The sequence below is a fragment of the Gossypium hirsutum genome, chromosome D06 (genome assembly GCF_007990345.1).
Source record: "Gossypium hirsutum isolate 1008001.06 chromosome D06, Gossypium_hirsutum_v2.1, whole genome shotgun sequence".
Classification (NCBI taxonomy): domain Eukaryota; kingdom Viridiplantae; phylum Streptophyta; class Magnoliopsida; order Malvales; family Malvaceae; genus Gossypium; species Gossypium hirsutum.
Genome location: NC_053442.1, coordinates 7196770 through 7213283, shown reverse-complemented (window position 1 = coordinate 7213283; position 16514 = coordinate 7196770). Strand labels below are relative to the sequence as shown.

The following is a 16514-nucleotide window of genomic DNA, read 5'->3' as shown; positions in this document are numbered from 1 at the left end:
TATCAACTTGCCTTGTGTATTTATAAAAGCCAGTAATGCCATTAAAAATAATAATATTTTTGAAATCTTTACATTATGATACGAGGGATTTAATAATGGTTAGGATTTTGAGATATGATAAAAATAAAATTCTGAGGTTGGGGTTTCTATATTCTTCCAAATTGACCCAAATTATTCCATGAAGTTACGTAAATGATGGAAATGAAACCCCACTTGCCATTGTGAACTCAAAACTTAAATTTAGTGGGGAGTCAACCCAAGACCGGGAGATAAGCTTCATTGTTATGCACAGGAGATGAAACTGTTTTATACACAGACCAGATGTGTTCGACTGAGTTCCTTCAACAACACCAGGATTAATTCTTTACAAGTTACAAGCAAGGAAGTAAAGCCATTACCTCAGATTTGATAAACCATAATAGGTTTGCTTTTCAACTTCCTGATAACCTGGGAAAGTTCCCTGCATCAGTGTTATTGCTGTAGCCAACAATAGGTTCCAAGGATGCGGACCTGCGAGCCCAAGTAACATGTCAAATACAGTAAAATAGTGTAATTCTAATGAAAAATGGGTCACATTCATGCTTGGCAATCATAACTCACAATCAACTTACTTTCAAGTAATCCTATTCTATTCCGTTCCAGAATCAACTTTACCGGGACAAAATTGTGGACTCCGATCCCTCATGGTTGAGATAAGGGAATATGGAAATAGAAATTCCAAAAACTCGAGTGATTTGTGTTGTATCTGCAGTTTCAAATAATTTTCATATAAAATCAGTGGATTAAGAGAGTTATTTGACATTTACGGATAAAACTCCTCATACCAATTTGCTGGCTATTTACACTTGACCACCAGGGAACAGATTTTGGTTTGGGAAAATATTAGCAACCTATGGCAAGTTTTTCATATTACTGGAGAAAGCTGCTCTACAATACCTGCAAGGTTTCAATATGCTTTTCTGATCAAATCCATGATATTCCAGGCCCAAGGCGTTTAGGCAACTTCAGCAAGAAAAATAAATCTGGTCATTACGGTGAGAAAGCCCCAATGAGTTTCCAAATAAACATATTTCACCAAGGATCCTCCATTTTATTTTCACTCCAGTGTGGGTAGAGAGAGAGTAAGTTCACATAGAGCATAAAAGTTGGGCAAAAACAAAGGAAGATACCTGCTGTTGATTTGCAGAGAACAATGTCAGACCTTCGCAACTGAACAGCTAAAACATGTCTGGATGAATGAATGCTTAATGTGCTGAACAGTGGAAGTTGGCTGAAATCAGATTCTCCCTTTCTTCCTCGTCTCACCCTTTCCTTGAGGAGAAACAAAATAATTAAGAATTACCAGAAACAGAATCAGTAATATAAACATGAGCAAACATGATGTACCTCAAGTAGGTGGAGTTCAGATGCCATAGATTTACATATTTTCTTTTCCAAGCCTGGTTATATAAATTTGAGCTCAATCAGAAGCTAGATTATCAGAAGAAATCATGTGACATCACAGGGTTGCGGAAAGCGTTTGTTTTATTAAATTGCTTTTCAGATGGTGTAATCAATGAGAGCGTGCAAAAAGGAGAGTATTATCTGCCATTTGAGAGTTAAGTTCAGGAGGCAATTGCTGAAGAAGTCCACTGTTAGATAAGTCTTCCCAGCCTTTGATATCCTGTTGCAAGCGAGTTGTACACAGAATAGCATGATCCAGAACTACCGGATCATCTGGAGGATTATGCAGAAGACTAAGCAAGGTCTGTCTATAAATTTGAGCTGCTAATAGTGGCCTTGCTACCTGCCTATTTTTACACATCATTGCCACTTTGATGACATGCTTACAGAGATTTCCCAGATTTGACCAGTGGCAATCACAGAGAGAAAATTCTGAACCAGGATTCCAAATTGTATATGCCAGGTTTCGGTCTGTTTGAGAGATGACCTTTGCAACCTGGAGATTTTGCTCATCCAATATGACATCAATATCTGGTATGTGTAGGGCCTGATACCAAGCATTGGTTGAGAAAGATTCATCTCTGAGATTAGAAAAATATCCGGTTTCTACAATGTACTGATCCAACCAATATAAGGAGTGAAATTCGGTAGTCAAAGTATGGATTAACCAGTCAATTCTAGGCCAGAAATTAGCATATTGATCATTAAAAAGCTTGTACTTCAGTCTTCTGTGATAAGATTCAATGGCAGCATGCGGCTCTGGACCAGCAACAGGAAGTGACCTTATGCAACTGACCCATGACTCTGCAAGACAAAAAAGCATTTTAAGTCAGAAATTAGACAACATAATACATCATGTTAAACTTATCAGCAACTAAAGACATGACTATGATTAATTATTGTGTTAGCAGAAAAGAGAATTGCTATAGACAAAATCAAAGCCAACAACCAATGGAAACTCACCTATGTATGGTGACCATTGGCTCTTGAAATAATCCATAAAAGCAGATTGATCAACAAATACTTCCATGAATTCTTGAACTGCATCCATCGCATTAGGTACACTTCTTGAGGAATATAATATCCAGCCCAAGTGCTTAAACATCTCTCGTTGAACATCAATGTTGCAGCAAGTCTTTAAAAGACTCCTTATCCAAGCACGGCGAACATGCCAGACACACAATAGAACCCGACACTGGAAAGCATCTCTGCATGTAAGCAACTTAGATTTCACATTCCTCCTATAAATAAAAAATTATTCAAATAAATTAGAAACATCATATCAGGATTTACCTTATTGCTGAAAACCCAAAAGAGGGATCGTCTACCAAAAAGGCATTAAGTCTCCATCTAGAGTCCTTTGTCCTTAATCTTTCAGCAAGGGAGCCTACCCATTTATGATTATCTTGACCGGTCAAAGAGGAGGTAATCACCCAAGCAACAGGAATTGCATTTCGGGATGAGTCGAAGACAAGTAAAGTGGATAGAGGATACTGTCAATGAAGGGGATTTTCATCGAGTTTAAGGTCATAATCATTTCAAACTGCGGTAAAGATATAGAGTTAAAAATATGTGATAAGTGATAACACGGTAGACCATGCATCCTTAAGGTTAGGCCTATCTTGCTACAACTATATTTCTATGTACTTGTCTCCAAAACTTTTTATGGACACAGTTATCAAGATCAGCCATCCAAATATGTGGTAAAACTTGGAAAAACCTAAGCACACCCCTGTCAAACACATACCATAATTTAGCACTCATCATTGAATCCAAGTAACATAGGTTCAAAGAACAATGACTTCCTATATTATATTTCTACAGTAACCAATTTCCAACCTATATATTTGCAATAATAAATCCACAAAATAGGAAACCAAAAAAACAAAGCAGAAACATGAAATTATTATCTTTACTTAATATTGCTTTATTTAGCACCTTGTATATGCTAAAATATCATTAGTACATCCTACTACAATTTCTAGGGTGTTCTTTCAGTTTCAAGTGTAAAGGATTCATTCTGGTAATTGTAGATTTCAGAGTATAGAGGTTTATCTTAAGTTTTACTATATTAGATAATATATATATTTGATTTTTGTTTATGGTTTAGGAGTTATTTCTATTCTAAATTTCAATTTCTTGCAAGAAAAGATAATGACACTCAATAAATAAGCATGAAACAACTTTAAACGAATAGAGAACAAGTTTATGATAACTTTACCAGCTGTTTTGTTATATTTTCCCTATGGTATTGTGTCAAACAGCCATAATCGTAGGTGCAGAGGTGCAGCCAGGGGGAGGCAGGGGCCAACCACGAATGGAATAATTGCTTTTAATGCCTCTCAAATATAAATAATTCAGTTTAATCCCTTTTAGTTTCTTTAAATGGAAATTTTGAAATTTTGGCCCCTCTCAAAAGTTAAAAAATTCAATTTAAGCCATTTTAATACAAAATTGCCCCCCCCCCCAGATAATTCCTGGCTTTGCCCCTGCCTAGGTGAAAAGATTAAGGAGAACCATGAAGCCCTGATCTTTCTCTTATTTTCACTCTCAAATTTTCACTTCTGTTTCAGACTGGCAGATATATTTGAATCACTCTTTAAACACACACACAGAGTACCTTAAGTTTCTTTGAGCCAAAGGTAGAATGAGAAGCTACAGAACCATTCTGTCCATGGCGAAGCATCTGTTGCAGCTGCCAATCTGTCTGTATCCCCAAAATAAATGGTTCTGAAGCAGAAGCATCTTGGAAGTAAAAAACATGCTTTTGATGCCTTTGTACCCATATCTTTACACTGCATGCATCATCAATGTGAAGTTCATGTGATGTATTACGAATAACTCTTTCAATGTTACGAACATCATTTCGTGTGAGAAAATCATCTCGGTTGTGTGGGCCTCCATGCCCTTGGACCACCTCCATATGATGCTGAATGATGTTGTCCAAAGATATTCCAACATAAAGCATAGACATCACCTTTTGGCGCAATTCCTCTGAGATTCTAGGAGCATACATAGCTCTTGTCCCCACAGCATCTTGGTCAAGTATCCCATGACAAGGGGACCCTGTTTTATCTACATGCTTTCTTTGATTATAAATTATAAGGGCCAGGAGGGGACGTGTGTACAAGCGCTTTACAGTAAAGTGGCAAAGGCAACCTCTCATCATGTGGCGTCTCCCTGGCCTGCTTCCCTTCCCTGTGGCGGGTTTGAAGTTTGAACCATCCCCAAGACCAGATTCACAATCACGGTAGTCTTCAGGACCATAAGAACACCAGTATCTGCACAATCAACAGATTAGCTTTAAATCTTTGATTTTAATGCACATAAAGACTAGCAATTAACATAGGAACAAGCATTATTGCCGGAAAATATATGGTAGAATGCACTCCACAGATACATATTCACTGACACATGCACATATAAAACATGATGCACCGCAGTAATTTCCTACTAAAATTTAAGCAACATGACTAAGCTGGCTAGCCTTCAATAAAAACATTCACATTCTGCATAGATAGCCTATAAAAAGAAGAAGAAAAAAAAAACCCTGTTGTGAGATAAGAATATGTTTTGCATAACATCTTCTGCCATTGATGATGAAATGTCTAAACAACTGCTGTCATAACAACAATTCAAGAAGTATCATATATAAACTGGTTTTCAATGGACAAAGAATTTTAAAGAGAAAAAAGAATGAAGTAAAAATAATTAAGGTGGCACAAAGTTTGACCAGCTAGGCTGTAAATTATTTAAAGAACATATAATATACAGTGAATATAGCCAGAAAAAGAGAATCACTTTAAGAAGCTACTATCAGATTGTGTGTGTCTGTATGTTATTTTCAACGGAGCAAAAAAAACAAGGCAGTCCTGTTTACTAATGGAGTTCAATTTGCATCATACAGAGTATACTCAAGATATCCATCAACCCTTGGTTTGCTAATACTTCCTTCAGATCTCTTCCTCCTTGACTCAATGCGGAAGCTAGCAGGACATTCTGCATTAGAAGACTCTCCTTTTACAAAATCATCTACTCTAGAAAAAGGGATTAGAGCAATATCATCGCCACCTTGGCGACCGCCTTCTACTTTTACCCATGTTATGTGAGCAGCAGAGAACTCTGCACAAGGAGGATCTTGCACCGGAAGATTAAGAATATCCTCCATCCTTGCCATCTAAATAAGTAATATGCATAAACAAATAAAAGGTTAATTCAAGGAAAAGCGTAATCATAAGACTAGCAAATGAAAGGCAGTATGCCCGACTCATCAATGGCTGTATGTAAAATATAATAACCCTACTCATCATCTCCTAATCCTTCACAAAGTAAACTGCCATATTACTATCTAAGTTATTGATCAATCAATCCATGGTTATCATGAATGCTTCTACTTAAAATCTTATTTAGCTCAAAACTAGTGTTCATGTTTACTTAAATCACACAGCAACTATACAAATTCTTAAAGATACAATTCAAGACAAAAATCGAATTACAAAATGAAAAGGGCTTTGGAATACAAATGAGCAATGTTGAGTAAGAAATTAGCCACTACCTTTGATTCATGGCCCTTCATGCTTCCTCCACTATTTGAAACAACACAAATTTAAACTGTTTTACTTTCTTCCACCGAGTTCAACAATAAAATAAATTAGAAACCAAAGCTGGAGAGTTAGATAGATTTAAAAAAAAAAAAAGAAGCTTTCTCTTACTAAGAACCCACCAAGAAAATCATCCAGAAAGGAAGTTTCAAAGAACCCACAAGATAAAAACCAATAAATTGATTTAAAAGAAAAAAACAACAACTTGAATATGAAAAGCTGATTGTGAAAATCAGAACTTTACCTTCGAGAGTGACTTTGAGAGAGATTATTATAACATGTAACTGAAAAGAAATTTTTTTAAAAAAAATTTTCGGATCAGCGAGCTCAAAGCTGTCTTTTCTACTAGCTCATGAGGTCGGGGCTTTTATAACCGGGTTTCCCGGACGCCGGAACAGAGACATAGAAAAAATGGGTAACTACATAGTTAGTTACCCAACTTTAGTAAATTTTCATTTTGGTCATTAAAATAAAAAATTCACAAATACAGTACCGTGGTTAAATAATTTTATTGTATTAATCACCAAATTTTAGTAATATTTCATTTCAGTGACTTGCCCTTAATTTGGTTAACAATAATGTTATTGTACACTAAATTTATTCGGTCAACTTTAGTAAATTTTCATTTTAATTACTCTTTTTTTAAATTAATATTATTTTATTCTCAAGACAAAGAAAGATGTGGGTAGTATTTAGAGGAATTGAGTTATTCAAAATTAAAACTTATTAAAGTTAAGTGATTAAAATGGTTGTACAGTAACATTGTCGTTAGCTTAAGAGTAGATATTACGTAATTGAGTGGAGTTGCAAACAGTCCTAGAAATAAAACGACATAAATCTATCGGATTAGAGTTAAATCTAATAGGAGAATCTATAGATCGAGTTAATGCAATAATAGGGGTTTTAATTAGAAATAAAATTTAATTAATCAACCTAGAGTCAATTGCTCTTACTCTCTAAAGAGAAAGAGATATTATCATAATTTAGGGATTTTTATAGTTCAAGATATTAAGTAAATAAATTGCGTAATTTAGATTGATAGTTAAATGTGAAGTTTAAGTGATTTCTTTCCTAAGTATTGTTTTGCTTCTTGGTTGTTAATATGTTATTTTCCTATTTTGTTCTTTGTCGTGTTCGTTAGTTAATTAATTTAGTTAATTTTAGTTTTTAACCAATCACTCGAATTTATCGGTTAAATAATAGAAAGACGGTAATTACCAGTACTTTTAGCCTTCGTGAGAACGATATCTTTACTCACCATAACTATATTATTAATTGATAGGTACAATTATCTTAGTCAAATTTTTAGCTAGTTTTGTAGACACCAATCGCATATGCAGGACATGGATCCTAAACAATAAAACATATATGCAGGACATGGATCCTAAACAATAAAACATGAATCAGGTAAATAAATTTATGCTCTCATTATAAGAGTTTTTATTATATTAGTCGCATAAGAATTTAAATTTTACTAAAATATTTGATTAAAAAATTACATGATAATAATACTTATAAATAAAAAAATTTATTCTATTAAAAAATTTTGTATTAAATAAATTTATATAACAAATTAAATATATAATTTTATATTGAAATGTTTTATATATAAATTACTATATTTACATTGACAGAAAAAGAAAAATGTAAAAATTATATTACTTTTGCTTTAAATAGTGAATTTTAATTATGTATATAATAATTAACTTTCTATTTCATATATAAAATTTTATAAATAATACTTTTTTATAATATAATATAATCTAATATATTATATTCATATTAAATATATATTATCTAAGAAAAAAATAAACTTGAATAGTGAAAGTTGCGATATATTAATTTTTTATAGTTTTTACAAATGCTTTAATAGCAAAAATATTTCAATAAGGATGTTCTTCAATAATATATTAATGACTCTCGAAGTTATATGCAGTAGCAATACCAAATCAAATATGAATAATAGTGAGGATCTGATTTAAATCTTAAAAATCTCAATGCCATAATGCCTTTTAAATCCTCCCGGCCATTATTCTATTGCAATAATTCTTGCTAAGAAGAATGTCTATATTATGACAATTCCACCCAGAAAGTAATGGGTTACTCTTACAATACATCATTTCGCACTATATTTGAATTTTCAAAATAATTGATATATATTTATTTTTTAATTAATTATTATTTTAAATAATTGATATATATTTATTATTTTAGTTAGTTATTATTTATCTTAAAATTGAAAATTTGAAAGGTGGGATGAGAGTTCCACCAGCACTCTCACTTTCACGATTTCTTTTTCTTCAAGATTTTTATCGTGTGCCATAGTTGTTCACACAATTTCTCTCTCAACTTAATTCACCCAACACCACCATTATAAGTACTTGATCTTTAAAACAAAACACATAACAGTACCAAGTCTCTCAAATCCGTCATAATCCATTGCTTTCTTTACACTTATTATTGTTGGATTAAAATCCTCTATGTGTATATAATGTATAATGCTATTATAAAGTAGATACAAAATTAAGTGACCAATTATGTTATGAGTATCATGAGTATTAAAGTGTGATAAATGTGTAACAATTATGTTTTAAGGGTCACAATTATGTTATATGAGTGAATATTTATATTTCATATATAAAATTTTATAAATAATACTTTTTATTTGACAATTCACACCCATAGAGTCTCGAAGTCAAAACCCCTCGAAACTCTACCTGAAACACCTCCTAGTAGCAACCCCATCTCTCGTTCATCAGCCAACATAGTCCAAAGGGTGAATAGAAACTTGGGTTTTCAATCCAAATGGGCGGAATTGAATGGTGCCATGGGAGACTTAGGCACATATATTCCTATTGTATTAGCCTTGACACTTGCCAAGAACCTTAACTTAGGCACCACATTGATATTCACTGGAATTTACAGTCGTCACTGGTGCCTCATATGGTGTCCCAATTGTTGGCACATAATTAAATTAATCTTGCACAAAATAAATTATGAAAAGTTACAAATGTGAAGAGGCTTGAATATGAAGAGTTAATAATGCAAAGAGACTTGAAGATGAAAAGTTACACACATGCATGGATAGTCATAACTCTTATAGTATTTAAGTTATGTAAATGAATAGTCACAACTCCTAGCATTTAGTGATATAGATGAATAGTCACTTACAACTCCTATATAAAGAGTTGTATGTGATGAAGAATATTATTGAGTGAGTGAAATAAAAATTAATCAAAAGGGTGTTTTCTTTCTTCCATAAAAATTATTTCTCTTTTCATTATATTCTTTATTATATTCTTTGTTTTATTTCTCCAAATTTTGATCAATTTTCTACAAATTGGTATCAGAGCCAGGTTCGATCAAAATGAACAATTCTATTCCTCTTTCTTCCGTTCCCCAATTAACCAAAGAAAATTATGGCAAATGGAGTATCCAAATGAAGGCTCTTCTTGGATCTCTAGAAGTTTGGGAGATTGTTGAAAAAGGTTATAATGAAGTTGAGGCTGAAGAGGAGGAAGGATTAACACAAGTTCAAAAAGAGAGTCTAAGAAAATCAAGGAAGAAAAATCAGCAAGCCTTATTTTGGATATATCAAGGAGTTCAATCATATGAAGCAGCTTGGGAAAAAATAACTTGTGCCACCACGGCAAAACAAGCATGGGAATTTTTACAAAATTCATTCAAAGGAGATGAAAAGGTGAAAAGAGTTCGGTTGCAAACTCTTCGAGGAGAGTTTGAAAGATTGCAAAAAACAGAGTCAGAATTAGTTTCTGATTACTGTTCACGGGTTTTGTCCATAGTCAATCAATTAAAAAGAAATGGTGAAACTATGGATGATATTCGTGGTGTTGAGAAAATCCTCCGTTCTTTAGATTCCAGATTTGACTACATTGTAGTTGCCATTGAAGAATCAAATGACTTGAGTACCATGACTATTGATGAACTCACAGGTTCGTTGCAATCCCATGAAGAAAGATTAAACAAGAAGAAAAAGGAAGTAGATCTAGATCAAGCACTCCAGTCAAAGTTGTCTCTAAATGAGAAGAAGGGAGATTTTAAAAATCAAAGAGGGAGAAATCGTGGTCGTGGAAGAGGAAGAAATTTTAGAGGAAGAGGCTCAAATGCTCGTGAAAGAGGTGAAGATGCAAGCACGGAGAATGGATGGAAAAAAGCCAACCAAAGTCAAAATTTTAGAGGATCACAAAGAGGACGTGGACGTGGAAATCAAAGAGGAAGAGATCGTGGCTATTTTGAATGTTATAATTGTCGCAAACCTGGTCATTTGGCAAGTGAATGCTGGTACAAAAAAAGAAGAGAAAAATGAAGCTAATATAGTACAAAATAATCAAGAGCAAAAGCAAGAAACTTTGTTGCTCGTATCTCATGGTGGAGAGATTGATGATGTCTGGTACATAGACAGTGGTGCTAGCAAGCATATGACAGGTAACAAAAATTTATTTTCAAAGTTCTTTGAATCTGATTGTAGAGAAGTAAAAGTAGGAGATGGCAAAGCTTACAAAGTTAGCGGTGTTGGTGAGTTGGAGTTCAAAACAAAGCAAGGAAGGGTAGAGAAAATGTCTGAAGTTTATTTTGTTCCTGGTCTTAAAAATAATCTGCTTAGCGTTGGGCATCTTTTGAAGAAAGGGTATGATATTCATTTCCGTGACATGGCTTGCTATTTATCAAAGAAAAATCAGGTTGTTGCTAGAGTTGGAGTGGCATCAAATAATCTTTTCTCTCTTACCCTTCAAATTCAGAATATGTCTTGTTTTATTGGTGCTCATAAAGGAATTTCAAAGTTATGGCATGATAGATATGGACATTTAAACTATGGAAATTTGAAGATGCTTTCAAGGAAGATGATGGTTAGAGGTTTACCAAAAATCGATCGGCTTGATGATGTTTGTGAAGTATGTCAACTTAGAAAGCAACACAAAATTGCTTTTCCTTCTCAATCCTCGTGGAAAGCAAGAAGACCATTGCAACTTATTCACTCAGATCTTTGTGGTCCAATGACAGTTTCATCTTTGGGAGGTAATCGTTACTTTATCTCTTTCATTGATGATTACTCAAGAAAGATATGGGTGTATTGTGTCCAAGAAAAATCAGAGGCTTTTCAGAGATTCCAAGATTTCAAGGCAGAAGTGGAGAACTTTACTGGGCTAAAAATTAACACCTTGCGTACAGATCGTGGAGGTGAATATTTTTCAAAAGAATTTGAGAAATATTGTCGAGATAGTGGCATCCGGCATGAAATGACAGTTCGCCATACACCTCAGCAAAATGGTGTGTGTGAAAGAAAGAACAGAACAATTATGGAAATGGCTAGATGTCTTCTTAAGAAGAAGAGGTTATCAAGAAGATTTTGGGCTGAAGCTGTTTCTTGTGCAGTTTATCTTATAAATAGATCACCGACAAGAAGCTTGGAGAATTGCACACCACATGAGGCGTGGTATGGTATAAAGCCTAGTGTTAGTCATCTTAGAGTATTTGGGAGTGTTGCCTACTCTCATATTCCAGATGCAATGAGAAGCAAGTTGGATGACAAGTCAGAGAAATGCATTTTCATTGGCTATAGTGAAAGAAGTAAGGCATACAAGTTGTACAATCCGGTGAAAAAAAAGATTGTGATAAGCCGAGATGTTCGATTTGATGAAAATTCCATGTTTGAAGATATGGAAGTTGAAAAGGAAAATTTGCCAATTTTTCCTTTTGAACTTGAAGAAGAAGAAGAGGCAGTAATTGAGAATGCTGAAGATGATGCTCAAGTAGGAAATCCTTCTACTTCCCCAAGTTATTCATCAAATTCTTCTTCATCCAGCCCGATCCGAAAAACGAGAAGCATCCAAGAGTTATATGATGTAACGGATGAAGTTGTGCAAAATGATATTGTATTCTTTGCCTTCTTTGCAGGAGAAGATCCAATTTCTTTTGATGATGCATATCAAGAAGAAATATGAAGGAAAGCCATGAAAGAAGAGATTTGCTCAATTGAAAACAATGATACATGGGAACTCACAGATTTACCGCCGCACAAGAATTCAATTGGAGTCAAATGGGTGTAAAAGACAAAGATGAATCCGAATGGCTCTATCAACAAGTACAAGGCAAGACTGGTTGCAAAAGGATACAAGCAAAAGGAAGGAGAAGATTTTACAGAGGTATTTGCTCCAGTTTCAAGACTTGAGACAGTTCGGTTACTTATTTCTCTTGCTGCCCAAAACAATTGGAAAATGTTCCAAATGGATGTAAAATCTGCGTTTTTGAATGGTGTTCTCAAAGAAGAAGTCTATGTTGATCAACCACCAGGGTTTGTCAAAAAAGGAGAAGAAGAAAAAGTTTACATGTTGAAGAAAGCTTTGTACGGGTTGAAGCAATCACCCCGAGCTTGGTACAGCCGAATCGATTCTTATTTTCAAAAGTGTGGATTCCAGAAATCTCCATATGAGCATACTCTCTACATCAAAGGCAATTATCAAGGAAGATTCATGGTTGTTAGTCTCTACGTTGATGATCTTATTTTCACAGGAAATGATGTGAAGATGTTGAAAGAATTTCAGCACTCAATGATGGCAGAATTTAAGATGACAGATTTGGGAGAACTTCATCATTTTCTTGGTATTGAAGTTCATCAATCCAAGAAAGGAATTTTTATTTCACAAGAGAGCTACGCAAAGGAAGTTCTAAAAAAGTTCATGATGGAAAATGCGAATCCAGTCTCTACTCCATGCATTACAGGTCTGAAGTTATCTAAAGAGGGTGAAGGAAAGCTTGTCAATTCCACCATATTCAGAAGTTTGGTTGGGAAGTTGATGTATCTGACTTCGACAAAGCCTGACATCGTGTATGATGTTAGTTTGGTGAGTAGATTCATGGAGAAACCTTACTCCAATCACTGGGAGGCTGCCAAGAGAATATTGAGATATGTGAAGGGAACCATTGATTATGGAATTTTCTATAAAGCTAATACATTAGTTGATCTCATTGGTTATACGGATAGTGATTTAGCAGGAAGCATTGATGATAGCAGAAGCACTTCTGGTTATGTTTTTCACCTTGGTAGTGGTGCAGTTTCATGGAGTTCAAAGAAACAATCAGTTGTGGCGCTTTCGACTACAAAAGCTGAATATATCGCTGCGTCTTATGCAGGATGTCAATTGATTTGGTTACGTGGAATTTTGGAGAGTCTTAAGCAGAAGCAGAGCAAGTCAACGATTTTGTTTTGTGACAATATTTCTACTATTTCGGTCACAAAAGATCCAGTTCTTCATAAAAGGACAAAACACATTCGCATTCGGTATCACTTCTTGAGGGAACTAGTGAATAATGGTGATATTCAAGTTGAATATTGCAAGACAGAAGATTAGATGGCTGATATCTTCACAAAGCCGCTTAGTGGACAAGTCTTCAAGAAAAATGTTGAAAGGCTGGGAGTTTGAAGCAAGTTTAATTTAAGGGAGACATTGTTGGCACATAATTAAATTAATCTTGCACAAAATAAATTATGAAAAGTTACGAATGTGAAGAGGCTTGAATATGAAGAGTTAATAATGCAAAGAGACTTGAAGATGAAAAGTTACACACATGCATGGATAGTCATAACTCTTATAGTATTTAAGTTATGTAAATGAATAGTTACAACTCCTAGCATTTAGTGATATAGATGAATAGTCACTTACAACTCCTATATAAAGAGTTGTATGTGATGAAGAATATTATTGAGTGAGTGAAATAAAAATTAATCAAAAGGGTGTTTTCTTTCTTCCATAAAAATTATTTCTCTTTTCATTATATTCTTTGTTTTATTTCTCCAAATTTTGATCAATTTTCTACACCAATGCCTGTCCAATCCATGAAATTTATTGCGGCCGTAGCTATATGAGACAGTACTGATTTTAACATCCCGGAAATTATGGCATCTAGGAGTTGTACTGGTGCAATATTGCTGGTTTTGGGTGTTACAGGGTTGATGCAGATGATGTACAAGTTTATACCTTTGTCTGTTGTTAGGTGAATTCAATTGTCCCAAGGCTTATCATTTGCTGTGAGTGCTGTCAAGTACATAAGAAAGGTTCGGGATTTCTCGAAGTCAAAATATATGGGAAATAGGCAGTGATTGGGATTGGATGGAATGGTTTTGGCTATTGTTTGTGCTGGTTTCATAACTTTTTTCAATGGAGCAGGTCAAGAAAGAAATCAAAGTGAGGAGGCTATTGTTGATGAAGAAAGGAATGTTAGGAGAAAAAGAATGAGGAAAATCATGGTTACCATCCCTTCAGCTTTCATCATTTTCTTGTTAGTTGTAGTGTTGGCTTTCATAAGAAGGCCTAAAGTGGTGAATGACATTAAGTTTGGACCTTCAGTAATGGATATTGTAAAAAAAACTGGTCATTCATGGAAGGAAGGATTTATCAAGGGGACAATTCCTCAACTACCTTTATCAGTACTGAACTCGGTGATTGCTGTCTGTAAGTTGTCATCAGATCTTTTTCCAGGAAAGGAATTCTCAGCCACCTCGGTTTCGGTAACCGTGGGGCTATTGAACTTGGTGAGGTGTTGGTTTGGTGCCATGCCATGTTGCCATGGTGCAGGTGGGTTAGCTAGACAGTACAAGTTTGGGGGCAGGAGTGGTGGGTGTGTAGCCTTGGTGCAGCCAAAATGATGTTGGGTTTGGTATTAGGAACTTCTTTAGTGACAATTTTGCACCAGTTTCCTGTTGGTATCTTGGGTGTTTTACTCTTGTTTGAAGGGACTGAACTAGCAATGACTTGCAGGGACATGAATTCAAAGCAAGAGTCAATTGTGATGTTAATATGCACTGTTGTTTCACTTGTAGGGTCAAGTGCAGCACTTGGTTTTGTTTGTGGAATGCTAGTCCATGTGGACACTCTGTATGCCTTGATCTCCATAAACAATACCATGTTTTTTCATTTAAGCTTTCTACAAAGAATATACGGAATAACTGTTTGATATTTCATTGAATTTCCTTACTAGTAGTGTTCGATAAAATTTTTCTTCTATTATTTCATTCAATAAGATTATTTACTTCTCGAAACCATAGAAGCCACAATTTTCGCCTTCCGGCTTTGTATTTGTTCGGATATGTAAACAAACTGCAAATACAGAGATGTAGCAATGATCGCTTACTGAGTTGCAATAATTGTGTATGCATACAGAATGGTGATTACATTAAAGCAGAAAAAAGAATTGCATAACTATAGAATCACCTAAAGAGAAGGACAAAATAGGGGAATGAGACCAAGCGGGAAGAAAGACGAGAAATAATGGCAATGAGAAACATGCAGAAAGAATTCTACTGTCTTGAGAATGTTTATTGGTTCCGATGGTCAATTTCATGCTTCTTCCTGATCATCTTTGATTCTGTATACAGATGGGTGAATGTGCCATGATATATAATATACTTATTGGAACCCACCCATTGTTTGAAAAGTCAAAAAGGGTGGGCACTGAAAGTAGAAAGTAAAATTGGTTGGCAAGTTGGGTTAAAAGTTGGCATGGGATAATTGCAATTTTGGTCCCTAATTGTATAGGGACATTGCAAGTTGATCCTTGAACCTCAACTATAAATAGGCCTAACCATTTCTTACTTTCTTCATCCCACACTTGCCATTCTCTACTTAAGGCAATTGTTCTCTCTCCCTATTTGTAAACTTTCACTTGTATTTTTGGAGTGAAATATATTTGGTAGTGCCCGAGGACGTAGGCAAAATTTGCTGAACCTCGTTAAAATTCTAGTGTTCTTTATTTTTGTTCTGCATATTTTGCAAGTGTCATTGTAGTGATTTATTGTGCTATTAAATTACGATAGAGGGATATTCTGGCTAGGAAAGATCTGGTATGTAAGCGATCCTCGTGATCCACCTCTCTTTCCTGGGAATTGAACTTAGTGTGATTTTTCAGTACAATAATTTTACTCTTTCACACGCTTCCGCGCAATAATTGGTACCAGAGCCAGGTTCGTACTTGGGGAATACGACCGTTTACGGTACTATTCACGTATACAGCACTATTCACGTATACAGTACTATTCACGTATACGGCACTATTCACGTATACAGTACTGTTCACGTATACAGTAGTTGGGATTGAGGAGAAAAATGGCAGCAGCATCGTCATCAGCAAGGACTACTGTGACAAATGCAAAATTTGAAGTAGAGAAATTTGACGGTACCAATAATTTTAGTATGTGGCAGTGTGAGATCCTGGATGTCTTATGTCAGCAAGAGCTGGATATAGCCCTTGAAGAAAAACCTGACAAGATGGATGACAAGGAGTGGGCCAAGATCAATAGACAGGCGTGTGGTACAATCCGCCTATGTTTGGCCAAAGAGCAGAAGTACTCCGTCATGAGGGAGACATCAGCGAAGAAGCTGTGGGATACATTGGAAGAAAAGTTTCTAACGAAAAGTCTTGAAAATAGGCTTTATATGAAAAAGAAACTTTTTC

General features: G+C 34.9%; 1 protein-coding gene and 1 pseudogene across 13 annotated transcripts; one reads left to right on the top strand and one right to left on the bottom strand.

The window, feature by feature from the left end:
- Window positions 1–239: 239 nt before the first annotated feature.
- LOC107901374 (uncharacterized) lies at window positions 240–6420 on the bottom strand. 13 transcript variants are annotated; one of them, XM_041095193.1, is made up of 12 exons: window positions 6289–6386; window positions 5999–6066; window positions 5349–5620; window positions 4064–4724; window positions 2737–2936; window positions 2407–2651; window positions 1387–2247; window positions 1170–1311; window positions 825–1002; window positions 612–745; window positions 399–510; window positions 240–301 (listed from the first exon to the last, which is right to left on the bottom strand). In XM_041095193.1, exons 2-7 carry the CDS (start codon window positions 6017–6019, stop codon window positions 1553–1555), a joined length of 2094 nt encoding a protein of 697 aa, XP_040951127.1. In that variant the 5' UTR covers window positions 6020–6066; window positions 6289–6386; the 3' UTR covers window positions 240–301; window positions 399–510; window positions 612–745; window positions 825–1002; window positions 1170–1311; window positions 1387–1552. The 13 variants fall into 13 exon arrangements, with proteins under 13 accessions (XP_040951127.1, XP_016682837.1, XP_016682843.1 ...); XM_016827348.2 differs by having other exon boundaries at window positions 240–510; window positions 825–1022; window positions 5999–6029; window positions 6289–6420; XM_016827354.2 differs by lacking the exon at window positions 6289–6386 and having other exon boundaries at window positions 240–510; window positions 825–1022; window positions 5349–5442; window positions 5540–5620; window positions 5999–6282.
- Window positions 6421–8116: 1696 nt separating this feature from the next.
- On the top strand, window positions 8117–15457 carry LOC107900015 (molybdate transporter 1-like; annotated as a pseudogene).
- Window positions 15458–16514: the final 1057 nt, after the last annotated feature.